The sequence below is a fragment of the Neoarius graeffei genome, chromosome 20 (assembly GCF_027579695.1).
Source record: "Neoarius graeffei isolate fNeoGra1 chromosome 20, fNeoGra1.pri, whole genome shotgun sequence".
NCBI lineage: Eukaryota > Metazoa > Chordata > Actinopteri > Siluriformes > Ariidae > Neoarius > Neoarius graeffei.
In genome coordinates this window covers 54,007,959-54,031,822 of record NC_083588.1, presented here as the reverse complement: position 1 = coordinate 54,031,822, position 23,864 = coordinate 54,007,959, and the positions used below count along the sequence as shown (strand labels likewise).

General features: G+C 41.7%; 1 protein-coding gene across 4 annotated transcripts; it reads left to right on the top strand.

Annotated features, from left to right (window-relative positions):
* The first annotated feature begins 10,106 nt into the window (after window positions 1-10,106).
* On the top strand, window positions 10,107-22,196 carry nkiras2 (NFKB inhibitor interacting Ras-like 2). 4 transcript variants are annotated; one of them, XM_060901990.1, is made up of 4 exons: window positions 10,107-10,148; window positions 18,063-18,189; window positions 18,272-18,513; window positions 20,734-22,196. In XM_060901990.1, the coding sequence occupies exons 2-4, from the start codon at window positions 18,096-18,098 to the stop codon at window positions 20,974-20,976; spliced, it is 579 nt and encodes a 192-aa protein (XP_060757973.1). In that variant the 5' UTR covers window positions 10,107-10,148; window positions 18,063-18,095; the 3' UTR covers window positions 20,977-22,196. The 4 variants fall into 4 exon arrangements, with proteins under 4 accessions (XP_060757973.1, XP_060757974.1, XP_060757975.1 ...); XM_060901991.1 differs by lacking the exon at window positions 10,107-10,148 and adding an exon at window positions 12,403-12,720; XM_060901992.1 differs by lacking the exon at window positions 10,107-10,148 and adding an exon at window positions 13,272-13,290.
* The last annotated feature ends 1,668 nt before the right edge of the window (window positions 22,197-23,864 follow it).

Genomic DNA, 23,864 nt, shown 5'->3' with positions numbered 1-23,864 from the left:
GTTTAAACTGAGAAAATGTATCATTTAAAGAGAAAAATTAGGTGATTTTAAATTTCATGACAACAACACATCTCAAAAAAGTTGGGACAAGGCCATGTTTACCACTGTGAGACATCCCCTTTTCTCTTTACAACAGTCTGTAAACGTCTGGGGACTGAGGAGACAAGTTGCTCAAGTTTAGGGATAGGAATGTTAACCCATTCTTGTCTAATGTAGAATTCTAGTTGCTCAACTGTCTTAGGTCTTTTTTGTCGTATCTTCCGTTTTATGATGCGCCAAATGTTTTCTATGGGTGAAAGATCTGGACTGCAGGCTGGCCAGTTCAGTACCCGGACCCTTCTTCTACGCAGCCATGATGCTGTAATTGATGCAGTATGTGGTTTGGCATTGTCATGTTGGAAAATGCAAGGTCTTCCCTGAAAGAGACGTCGTCTGGATGGGAGCATATGTTGCTCTAGAACCTGGATATACCTTTCAGCATTGATGGTGTCTTTCCAGATGTGTAAGCTGCCCATGCCACACGCACTAATGCAACCCCATACCATCAGAGATGCAGGCTTCTGAACTGAGCGCTGATAACAACTTGGGTCGTCCTTCTCCTCTTTAGTCCGAATGACACGGCGTCCCTGATTTCCATAAAGAACTTCAAATTTTGATTCGTCTGACCACAGAACAGTTTTCCACTTTGCCACAGTCCATTTTAAATGAGCCTTGGCCCAGAGAAGACGCCTGCGCTTCTGGATCATGTTTAGATACGGCTTCTTCTTTGAACTACAGAGTTTTAGCTGGCAACGGCAGATGGCACGGTGAATTGTGTTCACAGATAATGTTCTCTGGAAATATTCCTGAGCCCATTTTGTGATTTCCAACCCAGAAGCATGCCTGTATGTGATGCAGTGCCGTCTAAGGGCCCGAAGATCACGGGCACCCAGTATGGTTTTCCGGCCTTGACCCTTACGCACAGAGATTCTTCCAGATTCTCTGAATCTTTTGATGATATTATGCACTGTAGATGATGATATGTTCAAACTCTTTGCAATTTTACACTGTCGAACTCCTTTCTGATATTGCTCCACTATTTGTCGGCGCAGAATTAGGGGGATTGGTGATCCTCTTCCCATCTTTACTTCTGAGAGCCGCTGCCACTCCAAGATGCTCTTTTTATACCCAGTCATGTTAATGACCTATTGCCAGTTGATGTAATGAGTTGCAATTTGGTCCTCCAGCTGTTCCTTTTTTGTACCTTTAACTTTTCCAGCCTCTTATTGCCCCTGTCCCAACTTTTTTGAGATGTGTTGCTGTCATGAAATTTCAAATGACAATATTTGGCATGAAATTTCAAAATGTCTCACTTTCGACATTTGATATGTTGTCTATGTTCTATTGTGAATACAATATCAGTTTTTGAGATTTGTAAATTATTGCATTCCGTTTTTATTTACAATTTGTACTTTGTCCCAACTTTTTTGGAATCGGGGTTGTACAGGACACAATTCACAGTCTCCTACAGAACCATGCTGAAATCCTACAAAACACCAGAGTTCTATAGAAAGTCCTATAGAGTTCCATTGAGTCCTATAGAACTTCTAGAGGACATTTTTTGCATTTTTGTATTTTAATTATAATTATTATCTTGTTAATACTAACAAGAAAATTGTAAAAGTTTGCACACACTAGGACGAAATAAAAAGAAGAAGAAAAAGAAAAGTAATTTATGTCAGTAAAACATTTAGTGCTTTATGCAGATGTCCATCATTGCAAACAACAAAAATCGACAAATAGTTAATACATTGATTGTGGTGGGAAAATAAATGTGATAAAAGTTCAAAGGTTTGCATCTCCTTTTTAAATATTTTCCTGAATTCCTGGTTGTTTGGTGTACTCAACACATTCAACATAGGTTCTCTGCTGTAACTTCACAAAGTTCCTCACAAGACATGTGGATCAAAGACATGTGGTTAGGTTAGTGTGTGTATGACTGTATGAGGCCCTCACTGAAAAGATGTTCACGGTGGCAATTTATGGGATTGTGAACTGTGCAAATAACTGGGCTATCCTAAATAAATATATTCATTCATTCATTCATTCATTCATTCTAAAACTAGAAAACACATGTATACACACATGAACACAGAGTAGCACATGTGCACAGACATCAAAATTTGACAAACACCCATCTTTATTGTCGACAGTAGAGATATAAACTGTGTCACTGGAGTAGAAAATAATTTTCAACGGTGTCATTACATTGTAATATAACATGAATAAGCACATATGATTGCGAGCATCAGACAGAGAAGGCCTTCTTTTTCCTCCTTGTCCAACACTGCTGGCAGGTTGGGGTCCACGTGGACCCTACTGATCCACAAGTCATATTAACTGGAGCGTAGTTTTACACCGGATGCCCTTCTTGCCGCAACCATCCCATTTCTGGGCTTGGGAAACAACCATTCACACCTATGGGCACTTTAGAGTAGCTAACTGCATGTCTTTGGACTGTAGGGGAAACTGGAGCACCTGGAGGAAACCCACAGACACGGGGAGAACATGCAAAGTTCACTGGGCTCGAACCCAGAACCTTCTTGTTGTGAGGGAATAATGCTCACCACTGTTACCACCATGTGGCCCAGTCAGAGAAGGCCTGATTGCAGTAATTGATCCTGTTGACACTAGATGGCACTCTGTCCTTATTCATCATCTTTATTTGTGCTGTAGATGTGTGGGTAGGGTTACTGGGATCGCAGGTTTCCATGTGCTGTGATTTGGTACAAAATGGAGCATCGATGTATGACATTCCACAGCACTGTTGAATTCTCAAATCTGATTGGGGAAGCCATAGCCTAATGGGTTGAGAAGGTCACCGGTTTGATTCCCTGGACCAGCAGGAATGGCTGAAATGCACTTGAGCAAGGTACCTAACCCCAGGCTGTTCTGGGTATGTTGTACGTTGGTCTGGATAAGAGTGTCTGCTAAATGCCATTAATGTAATGTCGTAAAGTGTTGATTAATTTTCAATAACAGCAGCTCTAACAGTAGTGTCAACTGCAAGGCAAATCACAGGTTTCTGTTAATGCACTATTTCTACTAAACTATAGCATATACACAGTGCCTGTATGACAGGCACTTCATATAATCTAAGACGAATAATAAACAAATTAATTTATTTGTTGCTATTTAATAAAGAAAACATATAATCATCGATGAAGTTTGCTATAATGTTAACGTTTGTGGAAGGAGTCTCAAGTGTCAGGACTTTGTTAAACACTGGTTTTCTGCCAAGGGAAAGTCTCAAGGATGGACTGATTTCCTGTTTCTGCTCTTTTATTGATCTAACTAACTTCAAGAAAGACTAAAGAATGACTGTTATAACTTTTGTAACATAACAAGAATTATTTTTTTCGTGGTCCGGTTTCCATCAAATCCTGCGCTCTGATTGGCTGGTGAGCGGGTCCGTATCCTACGGTACGGACCCCAGTTACGGACCCCGGTTACGGACCTCTGGCGACTCGCTCGTTCACAACAACAACAAACATAGTAGCAATTTTTTGTCAACATTTATTTTCGCATTTCTCAAGAGAATAGCATTAATTTTACAGCATGGATAGCGATAACGACAGTGTTCACAGCGAAAGCGAGTTTTACTACCCTGAGGAAGAAGAAATAAAAGAAAACATTTCAGGAGAAAGCTAAAAACCTCTAACTTGCTAACGCCGAGCAAAAACATGGCTGAATCCTGAATGACTCAATTTTGTATAAATAGGGGACTACATAGGTGGCAAAATGTATTTTTTTTTTCCTGCCATGGAAGTGCACTTGTATACCGAGGAGGAAGCCATTTGCATTACAGTCGTGAATGAGGATTCAAAATGGCGGCTCGCCTCGGCTCGGTTTTCCCTTTCGGGCGCTCTCGTTTTCTGTTAGAATTTGGGAAAGAAAAAAATAAATATATTATTTGCCAGCTTAAGGTCGGTCCGTATGGTGAAATACCGTGACCTCGGCCTTGAATACTGACCTCGGCCCAGAGGGCCTCGCTCAGTACTTTCAAGACCTCGGTCACGGTATTTCACGATACAGACCGACCTTAAGCTGGTAAATAACATATATGTATCGTTCCTCACGGATGTTTCGCAACACTAAATGTAACTCTCAACACTCAGTGTTGTGTGTCATTCTTTAATAAAATAAAATTTGCACTCTGGCAAACTGCAGTAATATAAGAGGAGTAAAACACTTCAGGACATACTGTTATAGGAAAGTAATCAACTTCCTTACATGTTGCCATATGTCGACTAATTCATGGTCTATTTAATATATTTATATGTAACAAAGCTAGAGTTGGCAACACTGAAGAAAGCAGCACGAGTAAGATAAACCCCACCCCCTCCTTTGAATGGTTCTTCTAAAGCCACTCCTCCAAAACACATGAATGCACACCAGTGACGTGCGGTGAGGTTGGTAGCTAGTGAGGCACTGAGTTTTTCAAAATCAGATTTTCAAATATGCACCAAAATAGGGATAACAGAAAAGGCGGTTTCTTGTACCACAGCCACACAGCCAATCTTTTCGGTTGTACCACTCACTTTGAAACGATCGGGTTATCTTCTGCCCAGTCCTTTGAAGTAATTCCTTTAGCTCCGGCGTCGGCCGTCCATTCTTTATCACGTCCCGTTTTCCTTGAAAGTCCAACTTTGAGAAACCTTTCAGTTGAGCTATTACATCCTCCATTGTTGCAGTCAATCGGAACAAGCCAACAACAGTCCAAATTAAACTTTACGTGACGACGTAGAGAAGAAGCAACCACCAAACAAGAATAACTGAGCTCACGTACGCCCTCTGCACTGCGGCAGAGCTACTGCCTGCCTCACCTCATGTCTTTTCAGTGCGGCTTTATGTCAAATTGTTAACACTAAATAAGTGATACACATACGTAGAAAACATTACATATTATAAGGAAAGTGAGGACAGATTATACACATGTCTACAATGTATAAAAAACATTTTAATACAGCATTACGTTGGTAGCATACACAGAGTAAGCAAAAGGCACGCGCTCAACCCAGTTAACAAGGGATTGCGCAATCTGACGTGAGCATGGGCGCCGCCAGGGGGGGAAAGGTTAGAACAATTCTAGGGGCCCAGCACTGCCATCGGGCCCTTTAAGGGGCTGATAATATGCTTTTAATGATTTTAATAAGACTTTTGAAATAACAACAATGCAATATTCCATCTGGTAAAATGAGCTAATTGAACAAGGTTGTCTATTTCTTGAGTTCTTCAACATATTGTCATTTAACCCTCCCCCTTTTGCGAAATGGTATGGTCCAGTTCTGGTAGAAGCGCGATGCGTTAAATCTGTGTGCTGATCAGTGCAACGCTACTTGCTGCTGTGTCGCGGTGCAGCAGCCAGCCAGCCAGCAGTGGAGTGCGTACAGTCTATGATCGCTAAATATGAAGCGTGGCTGTCAAAAACGTAAAGAAAGGCAGCTGAAAGCTGAGAGGGACCGGAGAGGCAGGCAACTGGTCACTCAGTTTTTCCCAAAGGAAGGTAGCTATCGCTCACATGTGTGTTCAAAATATTAGCGAATGGTAAATGAACAGTATGAACGTGGTTGGATTAGCCTATCAAGAGAACACTTTTACAGTTTGTACAGTGACATTTTTTCCATTTTAATAACTGAACTGACTTGTGTGATAAACAAGATGAAATATTACGTTATGCTGGTGCTAATAACTAGTGCTAATAACCAGTTTCATAACTAATGGGGTGCCCTAAATATGCACAGATTCAGCCTCAGGGGGACCTCCGCCCTACCAAACCACTGAACCCCCCTTTGGAGAAGGAGGTAAGCAGCAATACAACCCATAAATGCTTTAGGATTGAAGTTTTTAAATTTTAAATTAGATTTAAGTTTTAGAATTAGTTACTGACCAGTTTTCATCTAGTCCCTGGTAGGTTAATACATAAAATGTAATAACAAAGTCACAAGGTCCATGGGCTATCAAAAGTCAAATAATGACAATAGTGACGAGGGTGGGCAAAGTTGGGGTGCCCAAAATTCTAATCTTTCATGGGGCCCAAAATTTCTGGCGGCGCCCCTGGACGTGAGGCACGGCTTGGTGCTGCCTCACGTCGCTGCATATTCGCTGCAATTGAATAGGAAATAGGCAAATATGTCGATTTTGATTGCAAAAATGACTGAAATTATTTGAATCATACAGAAATGGCATATATAGCACAGATGATTGGACAAATCTTTATTGTTATCATTATTTACATTCATTACATCTCAAGGGGCGGCACAGTGGTGTAGTGGTTAGCACTGTCGCCTCACAGCAAGAAGGTCCGGGTTCGAGCCCCGGGGCCGGCGAGGGCCTTTCTGTGTGGAGTTTGCATGTTCTCCCCGTGTCCGCGTGGGTTTCCTCCGGGTGCTCCGGTTTCCCCCACAGTCCAAAGACATGCAGGTTAGGTTAACTGGTGACTCTAAATTGACCGTAGGTGTGAATGTGAGTGTGAATGGTTGTCTGTGTCTATGTGTCAGCCCTGTGATGATCTGGCGACTTGTCCAGGGTGTACCCCGCCTTTCGCCCGTAGTCACCTGGGATAGGCTCCAGCTTGCCTGCAACCCTGTAGAAGGATAAAGCGGCTAGAGATAATGAAAAAATGAGACATTACATCTCATGATGGCTGGATGATGACCGGTGAGGCCCTGCCTCACCTGCTGCCCCTGACCGCACGTCACTGATGCGCACTGCCTGATTACTGCTCCATGCGAAAGAATGTTGGGGAAGCTTTGTACATCACTGTCATATCCAAATACCTCATGTCTTATTAACATGTAAGAAAACATCTAATATTATCATAATGAATGTAAACAATGAACATGGATATTGCTAGTACATTGGATATTCCTAGCTGTCGACTAGCTCACTAGCTTTAGTAATACGTCTGCAAATTGCATTCGGACTGAATGAAATGATTGGATGGACTTTATACAGCCCTGTAACTGCAACGTATGATTTTTTTAATTGTCAGAGCATTTGATTGGATTCATTGCTATGCATGTAAAGAGAATTTCAAGAAATATGACAAAAAAAAAACTACTTCTAAAATAAATGACCTACCCAAGCTTTAATAATTGGAAATCATTTTAGGACATGATTCAAAACTATTTACAGAAAGTGTTTTAATATTGTGTTATTACATTTGTATTGCAGTATACTACAGTCACCGGCCACTTTAATAGGAACTTGTTCTTGATTCTAAGATTCCTGTTCTTGGCTGGCAGGACTGGAACCCAGTGTGTTCTTCTGCTGTTGCATGCTGAGATGCTTTCCTGCTCACGACGCTTGTAAAGAGGGGCTATGAGTTGCTATATCCTTCCTGGCAGCTCGAACCAATCTGGCCATTTTCCTCTGACGTCTCTTATCAACAAGATGTTTGTTTCCACCCACAGAACTATCACTCACTCAACTCAATGCCGCACGGTGGTGTAGTGGTTAGAGCTGTTGCCTCACAGCAAGAAGGTTCTGGGTTCGAGCCCAGCGGCCGGCGAGGGCCTTTCTGTGTAGAGTTTGCATGTTCTCCCCGTGTCTGCATGGGTTTCCTCCGGGTGCTCCGGTTTCCCCCACAATCCAAAGACATGCGGTTAGGCTAATATGGTATGGCCTTGGGCTGAGGTGCCCTTGAGCGAGGCACCTAAAGCCAGTACCTCACTGGGTTGCGACAAATCGCGAATGTCATTCGTGAGAGAGTTTCAAAAGTGTCTTGAAACATTCGCGGGGCTTCTCAATTTCCTCTCATGAGTCGCAAAGTGTCGCTCCTTTGTCGCTGAAATTTTGGACATGTTCAAAAAATTTGTGTGACAAAATTTCTCTCAAAATAGCTGCAAATGCGTCGCTGGTGTCGCAAAGCCGTCACGAACCCTTCTCAAGTCAGTTTCCGTGAGACAGGAAGTGTGAGTGTATCTCACTGGGCTGCGACAGCCTGCGACTAGCTGGAGACACAACAATTGCGATAATATGCGAATATCAATTCAGTGTGATTCCAAGTGAAAATTGTCACTGATTCGCATATCCAAAGATATGCAGTTAGGTTAACGTGGGGCAGCCTTGGGCTGAGGTGCCCTTGAGCAAGGTACCTGATCCCTGACTGCTCCCCGGGCGCTCTGGTGTGGCTGCCCACTGCTCTGGGTGTGAGTGTGTGTTCACTGCTTCAGATGGGTTAAATGCAGAGGATGAATTTCACTGTGCTTGAAGTGTGCATGTGACAAATAAAACGGTTTCTTCTTCTAAAAAAAAATATATATATATTTTATCGCAATTGTTGTGTCTCCAACTAGTCACAGGCTGTCGCGGCCCAGCGAGATACTACCCTATCTCCCAACTGCTCCCCGGGCGCTGTTAGCTGTTGGGGCTGCCCACTGCTCTGGGTATGTGTGTGTGCTCATCAGGGCTTTGAACCGGTTCAAGGAACGAAAACGAAAACCGGGAACTTTTTCTATTTCACATGGAACAGAAACGAAACCAGAAACTTTATTATTTTTTATGTTCCGGAACAGAAACGCTTATTAAAAATAATGGTAACCGGTTAATACCGGTTTTTATTTCGTTCCTCAAAGTTTCCGTAGCCTACAAATAAAAAAGTCATTCTTCTCCTGCGCAAGTTTCTATGACCCGCTGGGGTTCACTTCCTGTGTGACGTTCGCTGACTGAATGGAGAGAGCGGGAGGGTGGACTACTATCACGTCTCCACATCTTAAATAAGAGGTAAATATTGCAGTCTATCGTTATTCAAAAACGTCAATTTCAAACACGATATCAATATATTTGTCCACGTTAATGAGAGGCTCGCGAACATTAAGTGACGTTAACCTCTGTTAGCCTATCAATGCATAGGGCCTGACTAGCCTTTGGTAACACACTAAACGAATTATCTTTCATTTTTGGCACTTTTTCTGTTTGTGTAGATGGGAAGACATACTGAGAATCCAAATCGCCAACATTTGAAATAATAATTGTTTTGAATTATTTCTTGTCTTATTTAATGAAGGTTGTAATAGAATTAGCCTACATTTGGCTTAAGCTGGATGAGACAGAGACATAATTTTATAGCCATTTGTTAAACAGCTGACAGGGAACGTAATTAACCGTTCCGGGAACGAAATTTTTTTGTTCTAACCGGTTCGGGAACGTCTATTTAATGGTGGAACCCAAAACCAGAAACGTTAAAATTCCGTTTCTGTTCGGAACGAACCAATAGGAAAAAAATTCTGGTTCAAAGCCCCGGCGGCATGTTGGTGTAGTGGTTAGCGCTGTCGCCTCACAGCAAGAAGGTCCGGGTTCGAGCCCTGTGGCCGGCGAGGGCCTTTCTGTGTGGAGTTTGCATGTTCTCCCCGTGTCCGCGTGGGTTTCCTCCGGGTGCTCCGGTTTCCCCCACAGTCCAAAGACATGCAGGTTAGGTTAACTGGTGGCTCTAAATTGACTGTAGGTGTGAATGTGAGTGTGAATGGTTGTCTGTGTCTATGTGTCAGCCCTGTGATGACCTGGCGACTTGTCCAGGGTGTACCCCGCCTTTCGCCCGTAGTCAGCTGGGATAGGCTCCAGCTTGCCTGCGACCCTGTAGAACAGGATAAAGCGGCTAGAGATAATGAGATGAGATGAGATGAGATGAGATGAGCCCTGGTGCTCATGGCTCACGTGTGTGTTCACTGCTTCAGATGGGTTAAATGCAGAGAGTAATGTCACAAGCGTGTGATGAACAAAGTTGTGCTTTCTTCCTTTCGCCCTATTCTGTCTGTGTAAACTCTAGAGACTGCTGTGTGTGAAAACCCCAGGAGATCAGCAGGTTCTGAAAGACTCACACCAGAGTCCATCTGGCTCAAACCAACACCCACAGTGCCACAGTGAAAGTCACACAATTTTTCCCATTCTGATGTTTGGAGTGAACATTAACTGAAGCTCTTGATGTGTATCTGCATGATTTGATGCGTTGTGCTGCTGTGAAGGGATCGGCTGATTAGAGAACTGCAGCAAACAGCAGGTGTTCCTAATAAAGTGGCCGGTGAGTGTACATTGTTGGAGATCATGTGAGGGATTTCAATGCAGACCTGGCAACCTAGTGATGCGGATGTAAACAGGAGGTGTTGATGGTGAGTACAGCTCGGAGCTCCATTACCTTTCCCACTGGATATATCTTGTATTATCTTGTTTTATTTTTTTTTAGACACACTCAGGAGTGACTGGTTGAGGAATTAGTGGCGATATTGCATTAATTTTAGTGAATGTAAACAGTAATTCATGTTCCATCCGTCTAGAGATGTGAGTGCTAACAATTAGCTTAGCAAAAATACCCGCAGTGTGCTTTAACTGCACATAAAAACCTCAGCTCCATAAAGCACATTTAACCTCAGAGCGTATTAAAATAATAAAACCGGTTGTTCATTCATTCATTCATTCGATGCAGCTGTGTACAACCCCGATTCCAAAAAAGTTGGGACAAAGTACAAATTGTAAATAAAAACAGAATGCAATGATGTGGAAGTTTCAAAATTCCATATTTTATTCAGAATAGAACATAGATGGCATATCAAATGTTTAAACTGAGAAAATGTATCATTTAAAGAGAAAAATTAGGTGATTTTTAAATTTCATGACAACAACACATCTCAAAAAAGTTGGGACAAGGCCATGTTTCCCACTGTGAGACATCCCCTTTTCTCTTTACAACAGTCTGTAAACGTCTGGGGACTGAGGAGACAAGTTGCTCAAGTTTAGGGATAGGAATGTTAACCCATTCTTGTCTAATGTAGGATTCTAGTTGCTCAACTGTCTTAGGTCTTTTTTGTCGTATCTTCCGTTTTATGATGCGCCAAATGTTTTCTATGGGTGAAAGATCTGGACTGCAGGCTGGCCAGTTCAGTACCCGGACCCTTCTTCTACGCAGCCTTGATGCTGTAATTGATGCAGTATGTGGTTTGGCATTGTCATGTTGGAAAATGCAAGGTCTTCCCTGAAAGAGACGTCGTCTGGATGGGAGCATATGTTGCTCTAGAACCTGGATATACCTTTCAGCATTGATGGTGTCTTTCCAGATGTGTAAGCTGCCCATGCCACACGCACTAATGCAACCCCACACCATCAGAGATGCAGGCTTCTGAACTGAGCGCTGATAACAACTTGGGTCGTCCTTCTCCTCTTTAGTCCGAATGACACGGCGTCCCTGATTTCCATAAAGAACTTCAAATTTTGATTCGTCTGACCACAGAACAGTTTTCCACTTTGCCACAGTCCATTTTAAATGAGCCTTGGCCCAGAGAAGACATCTGCGCTTCTGGATCATGTTTAGATACGGCTTCTTCTTTGAACTATAGAGTTTTAGCTGGCGATGGCGGATGACACGGTGAATTGTGTTCACAGATAATGTTCTCTGGAAATATTCCTGAGCCCATTTTATGATTTCCAGTACAGAAGCATGCCTGTATGTGATGCAGTGCCGTCTAAGGGCCCGAAGATCACGGGCACCCAGTATGGTTTTCCGGCCTTGACCTTTACGCACAGAGATTCTTCCAGATTCTCTGAATCTTTTGATGATATTATGCACTGTAGATGATGATATGTTCAAACTCTTTGCAATTTTACACTGTCGAACTCCTTTCTGATATTGCTCCACTATTTGTCGGCGCAGAATTAGGGGGATTGGTGATCCTCTTCCCGTCTTTACTTCTGAGAGCCGCTGCCACTCCAAGATGCTCTTTTTATACCCAGTCATGTTAATGACCTATTGCCAGTTGACCTAATGAGTTGCAGTTTGGTCCTCCAGCTGTTCCTTTTTTGTACCTTTAACTTGTCCAGCCTCTTATTGCCCCTGTCCCAACTTTTTTGAGATGTGTTGCTGTCATGAAATTTCAAATGAGCCAATATTTGGCATGAAATTTCAAAATGTCTCACTTTTGACATTTGATATGTTGTCTATGTTCTATTGTGAATACAATATCAGTTTTTGAGATTTGTAAATTATTGCATTCCGTTTTTATTTACAATTTGTACTTTGTCCCAACTTTTTTGGAATCGGGGTTGTACGTTTGTGTATTAAAGTCGTCATTTGTAACTTTTAAAAGTGTTTCTAGACCTATAATAGTCATCACATCCCAAAGATATCTGTGATTGGCTGTTCAGAAAGTCTTTCTTTCTTTCTTTCTTTCTTTCTTTCTTTCTTTGATTGTTGATTCCAGTTTTTTTTGGCCCTGAATATAGCCTCGCTATGAACAAGGTGCTCATCTCTGCATCTTTTCCCTAAAAACAGCTCCCAAAGCAAACAGAATTTCAACACAGAACTGGAATTTGGAGAAGTAAAGGCTTACATTTCTTCTACTTCTTCTTTTGGCTGCTCCTGATTAGGGGTCGCCACAGTGGATCTTTCGCCTCCATTGCTCCCTGTCTTCCGCATCCTTCTCTACCACTTTCATGTCCTCTCTCACCACATCCATGTATCTCCTCTTTGGCCTTCCTCGTTTTCGTTTGCCTGGCAGCTCCATCCTCAACATTCTCCTTCCCACATGCTCTGCATCTCTTCTCAGGATGTGCCCATACCATCTCAGTCTCGTCTTAATTCCCAAGCTCTCCACATGTGCTGTCCCTCTGATGCGCTCGTTCCTTATCCTGTCCAACCTCCCATCGCAAACCGTAACATCCTCAACTCCGCCTCCTGTCTCTTCGATAAGGGTACGGTCTCCAATCCGTACATCACAGCTGGTCTCACTACTGTCTTATACATCTTACCTTTCACTTTCGCTGGGACTTTCCTATCACAAATGACTCCCGAAATCCTTCTCCATCTGCTCCACCCTGCCTGCACTCTCTTTCTCACCTCACTATCGCAGCCCCCATTTTCCTGCACAGTTGACCCCAGGGGGCGGCACAGTGGTGTAGTGGTTAGCGCTGTCGCCTCACAGCAAGAAGGTCCGGGTTCGGGCCCTGTGGCCGGCGAGGGCCTTTCTGTGCGGAGTTTGCATGTTCTCCCCGTGTCCGCGTGGGTTTCCTCCGGGTGCTCCGGTTTCCCCCACAGTCCAAAGACATGCAGGTTAGGTTAACTGGTGACTCTAAATTGACCGTAGGTGTGAATGTGAGTGTGAATGGTTGTCTGTGTGTCAGCCCTGTGATGACCTGGCGACTTGTCCAGGGTGTACCCCGCCTTTCGCCCGTAGTCAGCTGGGATAGGCTCCAGCTTGCCTGCGACCCTGTAGAACAGGATAAAGCGGCTAGAGATAATGAGATGAGATGAGTTGACCCCAGGTACTGGAATTCAATAAGTAACGTCTTACATTTATAGGTTTTTATTGCAGTTTTGATTTACCTCTAGGCAGCAGAGGGTTTGAAATATTATAAACCGACACTTTAAGCTGATGATGATGAGTTTATTTAGTAAAATAATATACAGTGCACATTAAAATACACGGATAGCATAATAAAGCATAGACACTTATTTCCATTATGGTCCAAGCTGTCTATATTTCTGTCTTAAAGTTGCCATTTGTAACTTTAAAAGTGTTTCAAGACCTATAATAATAATAATAATAATAGTTTATTAGCAATATCCGAAACAAAATTTGGCTCTTATAATGCTAAAAACTATCTATATACAATAGGGCTGTAACAATATGCGTATCGAAATCAAAATCACGATACGCAGAGCCACGATCCGTGTCGCGATACAAGAAGGCAGAATCGCGGTACACCCTTTCAAACTTCTCCTCAGCCCAAAAACAGAGGCGCTTCCAAACTTCAATTTATGAATACTTTACTTTTTATTTAAATTACATTTTAAACTTACTTAAATTACTTTTATTTTTTATATCTATTAGTAAGTCGTTTTTTCGCCGACCTGCGACAATCTTCTGCGAGTCACGCAATGTCCACACTCGCCACTGGCAGAGCATTCATTTCTTTTAAGCGGTCGCCATTCTGGTTGCGACGCGGGGAGCGAATCTGTAAACAAGCAGCTCATTGGCTGGCTAGGTGTGCCACAAGCCAATCACAATCACTTGACCGGAAAGGCATGCACTGTTGCCAGATTGGGCGGTTTTAGGTGCTTTTTGGCTGGTTTTGAACATATTTTGGGGTGGAAAACGTTACAGTATCTGGCAACACTGAGCATCTGCTTGGGCGGAAGCCTTCTGCGGCAGTTACATTTTGACACGCGAGCAACGTTTCACTATAAAAATTCCGTAATTTCCATCTGTTTTCTGCGATCACAGAAAATCATTGGCCCTATGAGAGTGAGACAGTGAGAGAGCCACCCCCCCCAAAAAAAATCTTAACGGATTTACATGATTTGGAAAAATGACTTTTTCAGAACCGAAAAAAAACCCAGAGCTTCCAGCTCAACAGTATTATTTTGAGAAATAAAACAATCTTTGGATATACATTTGTTCATTTTTGCATACATGTTACTCATTCTCTGCAGTGGTCTGAATTATTTGTTATTAAATAGTTAATGTAAGTAAGTAAATGCTAATAATCAGTGATGGGAATAACGGCGTTAGAAATAAACGGCGTTACTAACGGCATTACTTTTTTTAGTAACGAGTAATCTAACTAATTACTTTTTACATCGTTATAACGCCGTTCCCGTTACTTACAATAAAATGCTCTGCGTTACTTTATTAAAGCTGTTTTCATCTGGCACGCTGCTCGCTCAGCCTTTCTTTACTCTGCTTTAGTGTGGGGTGGGGAGATGCGAGACAATGGCATAGTCAGCCAATCAGAGTAGATTTGGACAACATACGTAGGTAGGCCACGCCTACTACACTACTGCGCACTCTTTCAATCAGAAGACACAGCGATGGCGAGCGGTCAGCCCAGCACTGCGCTTTCACACTGGAAATACAGCCAGTACTTTTCATTACTTGAAATAAAAGGCAAAAATGTCTACGTGTAATGCACATTATGTCGAGGAACAAAGCGTTTGTCCTCGTCAGTGGCCAGTAATTAGTAACAATTTTAATAACTACAGAAATATATTACATTTGATAGATGTCTTATCTCACATTGTCCCACAAAAATATTAATATAGTGTAGATAACATTACTAACTGGTTCTGTTAATTGTCCATTTTGGTCATTAAACACATTTAACATTCACTTTTATTATGATTACACTAATTGAATTTGTTTTTTATGTTTTTTTTTTTGGGGGGGGACACAAAATGTAACGGAATAATTACTTTCCCTGGTAATTAGTTACTTTTATGACAAAGTAACTCCGTTACTAACTCCGTTACTTTTTGGGAAAAGTAACTAGTAACTATAACTAATTACTTTTTGAAAGTAACGTGCCCAACACTGTTAATAAGTCAAATTTACTACTTTAAAAAAAATCGTGGGTGTATCGAATCGTGGGTCAAAAATCGCGATACGAATCGAATCGTGAGTTGGGTGTATCGTTACAGCCCTAATATACAAAGATAAAGACACATACTTAAAAATAAGAATATAATCAAAAATTCTGGAAAAAAGTATTATACATGTATAGAAATCTAAAACAAGTCTAAATAATTATACAAATAAACAGCGTACAGCAAAAACAAACAAGCAACAAAACAATAATAATTATAATAAACAGTATGTGGTGCAACACGGTGCAAAACTATAAGCATCTGTTATGTGCTCGAGTAAAAAATAACTTTTTACTGAGGTTATGAGGGCACTTCAAAAAGTTCTCAGCCTCACCCAGAAACAAGGGGCGTAACTGTATACTATAAAGCTGTATATCACTGTAGACAAAAACTCAATTGCAAGAAGCAATCAAAGAAAAAAGGAGAGATAAGCTTCGAGCTGATGTGCTGCTGCTCCAGGACGATGCGCCCGTCCACACAGCATAGGTAGCGGGGCAGAAGCAGCCAGATGTGGCTTTGAATTGTTGCCCCGTGCACCTTACTCACCCAACCTGGCACCGTCTGACTTCTGTTTCCCAAACCACTCATGTGGTCACCGTTTTCAGAGTGATGATGATGAAGTTATCCATGCTGTTAAGGAGGATCTGGAGGCTCAAGCTGTGACCTTCTTCTACAAAGGGATAGCGAAGCTTGAACATCGGTGGATCAAGTGCATTGAAGTTGAAGGAGACCATGTTGAAAAATAATGCAAGAAAAATCTCTGATGTTTTCTGGGTGAGGCCGAGAACTTTTTGAAGAACCCTCGTACATTGTTCATTTAAACTGGTACAGTTTCTCACGTCTTTAGGAAGAGAATTAAATATCTCGGACGCGCTATCTTGAAAAGTACTACCTGATTATCAGTGGCACCTTAAGCTTAAAGGAACAGTCCACCGTACTTCCATAATGAAATATGCTCTTATCTGAATTGAGACGAGCTGCTCCGTACCTCTCCGAGCTTTGCGCGACCTCCCGGGCAGTCAGACGCGCTGTCACTCCTGTTAGCAATGTAGCTAGGCTCAGCATGGCCAATGGTATTTTTTGGGGCTGTAGTTAGATGCGACCAAACTCTTCCGCGTTTTTCCTGTTTACATAGGTTTATATGACCAGTGAGATGAAACAAGTTCAGTTACACAAATTGAAACGTAGCGATTTTCTATGCGATGGAAAGTCCGCACTATAATGACAGGCGTACTAACACCTTCTGCGCGCTTCGGCAGTGCATTGATACGGAGCTCAGATATCAATGCGCTGCCGAAGCGCGCAGAAGGTGTTAGTACGCCTGTCATTATAGTGCCGACTTTCCATAGCATAGAAAATCGCTACGTTTCAATTTGTGTAACTGAACTTGTTTCATCTCACTGGTCATATAAACCTATGTAAACAGGAAAAACGCGGAAGAGTTTGGTCGCATCTAACTACAGCCCCAAAAAATACCATTGGCCATGCTGAGCCTAGCTACATTGCTAACAGGAGTGACAGCACGTCTGACTGACTGGGAGGTTGCGCAAAGCTCGGAGAGGTACGGAGCAGCTCGTCTCAATTCAGATAAGAGCATATTTCATTATGGAAGTACGGTGGACTGTTCCTTTTAAGTGCATGAGATGAGTGTAGAGAGCGTGCTGGTGTGTGTTGTTCGAACTGAAGATAAGAAGGCCAATAAGTACAACACAAGGTGTAAACGCTGTAATTACTTAAAGGAGAACTGAAGGCAAATTTTTATGATCAAAATTCTGTCTCTCTCATTTTATTAAATACAGGAACGCATTTTCGATCGCTATTTTGTCACTGCCACAGCAAGTTATGAGTGTTTGAAATACGCTCTGTAATATATCAGTCCATATGTCAAAGCAATGGCCGTAAATGTGATTCGCTGAGACCTGTGCGAGACATCGTAGGACGGAAGTAAAACGTACAGCGGAAATCAAAGCGACCGACATCTGCCAACGCTGTCAAAAGACGCGCGTGCCCTCTTTCGAATGCTGACGTAATCAAGCCGGAAGTTTTGTTTTGATAGCAATCAGGAAAGTTTGAAAAAAGTAGGCAGTCATCGTCATTTAAACTCGTTTTTGTGCAATACTTCGTTTGGAAAACAGTTTTCAAAATGGCGGCACTGACACCTGGCTGACACTTCATGTTTCGAAGTCTCGCACAAGTCTCGTGAAGATCGCACAGATGAGCGATGCCTGCCGTGGACCAAACGAGCTAAATTCAACACGGCTAAACACCGAATAGGCCGATAAGTAGAATATTTAATTGCAATTAGTTGCCAATACGAGTCACGATATAAGGTTACTAAAACCGAAAACGTAATTGAATAACACGTTAATTAAGAAATGAAGAAAGTTTAAAAATGACTTCAGTTCTCCTTTAACAAGGTAATCAGGCATGGGACAAGATACTGAATCGTTAAAATTTATTTTAGACGTAATAAGATAAGACGTGACGTCCCAGAGGTCCCTGTGATTTGCAGTATTGCTGTTCAGAAGGGTCTTTCTTTCTTTCTTTCATTCCTTTTAGGTTGTTTAATTAATTTAAATGAAACGATTCAAGGGAAACTCTACATCAGCCTGTTTAACACTTTGGAAAAAAGTTTATTCTACACTTCGTGTTTTGTGCCTCTTTGTTTTAGTGTAAATGAGGTGAGTGTGTGTCCAGAGTGATCATGGGAAAGAGCTGTAAGGTGGTGGTGTGTGGCCAGGCTTCTGTCGGAAAGACGGCGATCCTTGAACAGCTACTGTACGGAAATCATGTTGCCGGTGAGCCAATGTAAAGTATTACTTTAAAAATGTTTCCAATGTTACAGTTTCACTAAAACGTGAACGCGTGTATTTGTGGTAGGTTCTGAGCCTATCGAGACACTGGAGGACATCTATATCGGCTCGGTGGAGACGGACCGAGGCACACGGGAGCAGGTTCGTTTCTACGACACACGGGGTTTGCGTGACGGTGTCGAGTTCCCACGCCATTACTTCAGCTTCGCGGACGGCTTCGTTCTCGTCTACAGCATCGACAGCAAAGAGTCCTTCAAGCGCATGGAGCTTCTGAAGAAAGAGATCGACCGCTGCCGTGACAAGAAAGAGGTCAGAGTCTGGAACTGTGCTTTATCTTTTCATGGAAATGCTGAACGGTGACTCCTTCATGATTTCTTCCGCCAGAGTCTCGACTTGCGCTGTAGAGCTGCCCAGTTCCTTTCATACCCGAGGTTTTTAAATACATGAGAAAATGAAGAGACCTGTAATTCTATACTGCTTCACACTGAGTGATGAGTCCACATTACATCAACAACAGAGCAGGAAATGTGACTTTATTTATTTTTTTAATAGAAAATCACAACGAGGCAACTTTTTGTCATAAATGTTTTGTTTTGAGCTCATCCGGCTGACAGGTGATGAGTTTATGCCGTCATGTGTTGTCCGTCTGCCATCGTCCACGTTTCACGAAAATCGCTTCTTCTCTCTCAATTCTTCACTGATTTTTATTCTTTTTGGCAGGAAGGTAGGTCTGCCTGGGATGCATATAATGGCTTCTACCCAAATTTGCATAATTGCAATTAATAATGAAGATATGGAGTAATTAATCAATCCCTAATGAGCAGTTTCCATACAAATCACTTCTCCTCCATCAATACTTCACCGATTTTGATTCTGTCTGGCATGAAGGTAGGGGGACCTAGGGTGCATATAACTTCGACCCAGATTTGCTTAACTACAATTATTAATGAAGTTCTGGACTAATTAAGCCTTAATGAGCAGTTCAACAAAAATCGCTTCTTCTCGGTCATTTTGGATTCTTTCTGGCAAATAGGTCGGTATTCCTAAAGTTGCATATAGCTTCTGTATCTAGCTTGCAACATTTATTGCGCAAAGTGGCCCACTTTAGATCGTTCCTTCTGGACTAGACGGGGCCAGAGTGAGCTACGCTGTCACTGATGGTCTCGTTTATTTATTTTCTTGAATGATTACCTCTGCCAACTTTGTTGGAGGAGATTGTTTGTTTGTTTGTTTGTTTGTTTTCACCTCTGTTTGTTTGTCTATTCCCAATGTTACTCAAAAAGTAGTGAACGCATTTTGATGAAATTTTGAGGAAACCTGTGCCATGGGCTAAGGAACAATCGATTAGATTTTGATCCAAATCTGGATACGTCTGTGAATCCGTGATCCGGTTTTGTATTTGGATCTGGGATTTTTTTTTTTTTTTTTGCCTGTTCCCAGTGTAACATAAAAACTAGTGAACAGATTTTGATGAAATTTGGTGTACAGCTTTAGTATTATCCTAGGTTCAAGTGATTTGATTTTGACACAGATCAATTTTTTGTTATCAAGATAACTCAAAGTCATGGATGGATTTTGATGAAATTTGGTACGTAGCTTTGTCCTAACCCGGCTTAGAATTGGTTAACGTTTGGAAGTGAGCCATATCTTCTTCTGGATCCAGAAAACTGTAATAGGGTCAGTATTGGTCAGATTTTACTGTGAATGCATATACATACACTACCGTTCAAAAGTTTGGGGTCGCTTTGAAATGTCCTTATTTTTGAAAGAAAAGCACTGTTCTTTTCAATGAAGATCACTTTAAACTAATCAGAAATCCACTCTATACATTGCTAATGTGGTAAATGACTATTCTAGCTGCAAATGTCTGGTTTTTGGTGCAATATCTCCATAGGTGTATAGAGGCCCATTTCCAGCAACTCTCACTCCAGTGTTCTAATGGTACAATGTGTTTGCTCATTGCCTCAGAAGGCTAATGGATGATTAGAAAACCCTTGTACAATCATGTTAGCACAGCTGAAAACAGTTGAGCTCTTTAGAGAAGCTATAAAACTGACCTTCCTTTGAGCAGATTGAGTTTCTGGAGCATCACATTTGTGGGGTCGATTAAATGCTCAAAATGGCCAGAAAAATGTCTTGACTATATTTTCTACTCATTTTACAACTTATGGTGGTAAATAAAAGTGTGACTTTTCATGGAAAACACAAAATTGTCTGGGTGACCCCAAACTTTTGAACGATAGTGTATATGGAGCCACATCCCAGATTAGTAAACATCTGGATATTCTAATATGTGGCTTGGGGGAGGTATGCACTCTATCGAATGCCCTTCTAGTTCCAGTATGTAAAGATCATTAGTATGTATTCGAATACGAGTCCCAGTGTGGATAAGATGACCATAAAATTGACTTGATTTTTATCAAAGAAAATTCTGGTAAGCTCATTTAATCTACTTTATGATTTTTAGACATCTTTCTGTATCCTTCCTCTTTGTCCTCATGTCCTGTTGTGTGTCTCATCTCGGTGCAGGTGACGATTGTGGTTTTGGGGAATAAGCTGGACGTGGCTGAGCAGAAGAGAGTGGACAGTGAGGCGGCTCAGCAGTGGGCTCGTCAGGAGAAAGTCAGGCTCTGGGAGGTTTCAGTGACCGACAGGCGATCTCTCATCGAGCCCTTCGTCCACCTGGCCAGCAAGATGACCCAGCCACAGAGCAAGTCCACCTTCCCTCTGAGCCGCAATAAGAACAAGAGCAGCGGCTCTCAGGACAGCTAGAGAGGGACGAGAAACACTGGACGAGAACATGACTAACTCATTTTGCCTGAACTGACGTTTTCACGAACACCGTGTTTCTCATGAATGCTAGCTTGGTAAATAATTGTTTATTTTATGCATCTTATTGTGGTTTTCTGTAGAATTAGTGAACGATAGAAGTGTTTACGCTTCTACTATTTATCATGCTGTAGAAAAGACATGCATTTGAACCAAATCAGAGATGGAATTTTATGTTACTGACTCACAATTCATGCTACTGGTCACTCTGAGGTTCTGTTTGCCTGTTCCTCCTGACATTCCATTATCTTAAAATATACTGTAGAAATATACAGTACTGTGCAAAAGTCTTAGGCAGCCATTTTTTAAAATACAAACTTTGTTATAGATTTCTATTTTACGACGTCTACATTATCGAGTCAAAACATTTTAGAGTCCAAACGTTCGTTTTCCAGCACAAAATTAAATGTTACAGGGAAAAAAAAGTTTGTATCTGAGCAGCATTTTACATAAGAGACGACTTTTCAGATGAAAAAATAAATCATAATGAAGGCTGCTGGGTTTTGGTGCAAAATGAAGACGCGAGTGCGACAGTCAAAGTGTCCAGAAGAACTGCGGCTGGTTCTGGAAGATGCTCAGTAAAACCTACAGCTCATTTCCGCATAAAACTGCACTCACTGTACCTCAGACTACTATTATTATTATTTTTTTTTAAACAAAGGGTCGTCTCGTACCAAATATCGACTTTGTTTCATTTATTATGGCTTACTGATTACAGTATTTTTTTTTTTTTAATGTTGAAACATTTTCATTATTCTTTAAGCCATTTTTGGTCTACAGCATTTCTTTACATGTGCATTTCTAAGACTTCTGTACAGTACTGTATGTATATTTCCTGTGCTTATACGTTATATTAAATGCTTTGTGAAGGCATGTAGTTATATTTATACAATGCCATCTGAGTTTTCCAATCTCACCTCAATGCTGTTACCATAGAAAATAGTTCAACTAGTGAGATCTCTCTCTCTCTCTCAGTGCTGTGTGTGTGTGGAGTTCAGCGCACATACTTTGGCTAACAAATGAAAACTTTGCAGTGCTGTAGCCCTACAGGATATCTGCAGACTGTCACTTCCTGTCCAAAGTCAACTTCACACAATGAAACACACTTCAGCTTCCTGAAACACAATTTCAGTAACATGAAAATAAATCATTCTGTTTGCAAATTAGAGATAAGTGATATGGGAAAAAAATACATAATGAAACTTGGAGTTATTTTGATCAGGGACCCCATGAGTCTATTCCAGACATGGAAAGTCAGGAGATTTGATCATTTTTTTGGGCCAAGTCATGGAATATAAGGGAATTTTGTTTGTAGCATGTTTAAATTTCTCTTAATATTTATCAAACTGGGGCGGCACGGTGGTGTAATGGTTAGCGCTGTCGCCTCACAGCAAGAAGGTCCGGGTTCGAGCCCCGTGGCCGGCGAGGGCCTTTCTGTGCGGAGTTTGCATGTTCTCCCCGTGTCCGCGTGGGTTTCCTCCGGGTGCTCCGGTTTCCCCCACAGTCCAAAGACATGCAGGTTAGGTTAACTGGTGACTCTAAATTGACCGTAGGTGTGAATGTGAGTGTGAATGGTTGTCTGTGTCTATGTGTCAGCCCTGTGATGACCTGGCGACTTGTCCAGGGTGTACCCCGCCTTTCGCCCGTAGTCAGCTGGGATAGGCTCCAGCTTGCCTGCGACCCTGTAGAAGGATAAAGCGGCTAGAGATAATGAGATGAGATGAGATTTATCAAACTATAATATTGCCCATACAATATTTTTCATTTTTGGGTTATGTCACTATGTTTAAGCATTGAAAACATCTGTGACCTAGTAAATAAAGCTCGCAAGTTGATGTGCTTAAAATACTCTGGCTGGTTTTTGTCTTCTCAGCACAAAGACAGCTTGCTTCTCTGTTCATTATAGATCACGGAAATTCAGCTGTCAGAAAGTTTGTACACCCCTCCTCTACTCATTCATAGTTTTTTTCTGTATTTGGACTATTTTCTACATTGTAGAACAATACTGAAGACATCAAAACTGAAATAACACATGGAGCATACACTCACTGGCCACTTTATTAGGCACACCCATACATCCACCTGCTGTTTTATGTGGTTCTCTAATCAGCCAATCCCTTGACAGCAGCGCAACGCATCAAATCATGCAGATACAAATCAAGAGCTTCAGTTCTTAATATTCGCCTCAAACATCAGAATGGGAAAAATTGTGATCCCAAAGTGCGAGTTTCTTTCACAGTGTTGGTTTGAGCCAGATGGACTGGTTTGAGTCTTTCAGAAACTGCTGATCTCCTGCGGTTTTCACACACACAAGTCTCTGGAGTTTACACAGACAGGATGGTGCGAAAAACAAAAAACACTGATTTGAGTGAGCGACAGTTCTGTGGGTGGAAACAAACATCTTGTTGATAAGAAAGGTCAGAGGAAAATGGCCAGATTGGTTCGAGCTGCCAGGAAGGAAATAGCAACTCTTTACAACCGTACTGAGCAGAAAAGCATCTCAGCATGCAACAGCAGAAGACCATATTGGGTTCCAGTCCTGCTGCCAATGACAGGAGTCTTAGAATCAAGCCCAAGTTCCTAATAAAGTGGCCGTTGAGTGTGTACGTGATAAACAAAAAAGCGTTAAACAAAATACGTTTCATATTTTAGATTTTTCAAAGTAGCCAACATTTCCCTTCATGTGGCGTTATCTTAACCAGCTTCATGAGGTCGTCACCTGGAATGCTTTCAATTAACAAGTGTGTCTCGTCAAAAGTTAATTAGTGGATGAGTTTTTTTTGCCTTCTTAATGCGTTTGAGATCAAACAGTAAATAATAAAAATACAGTA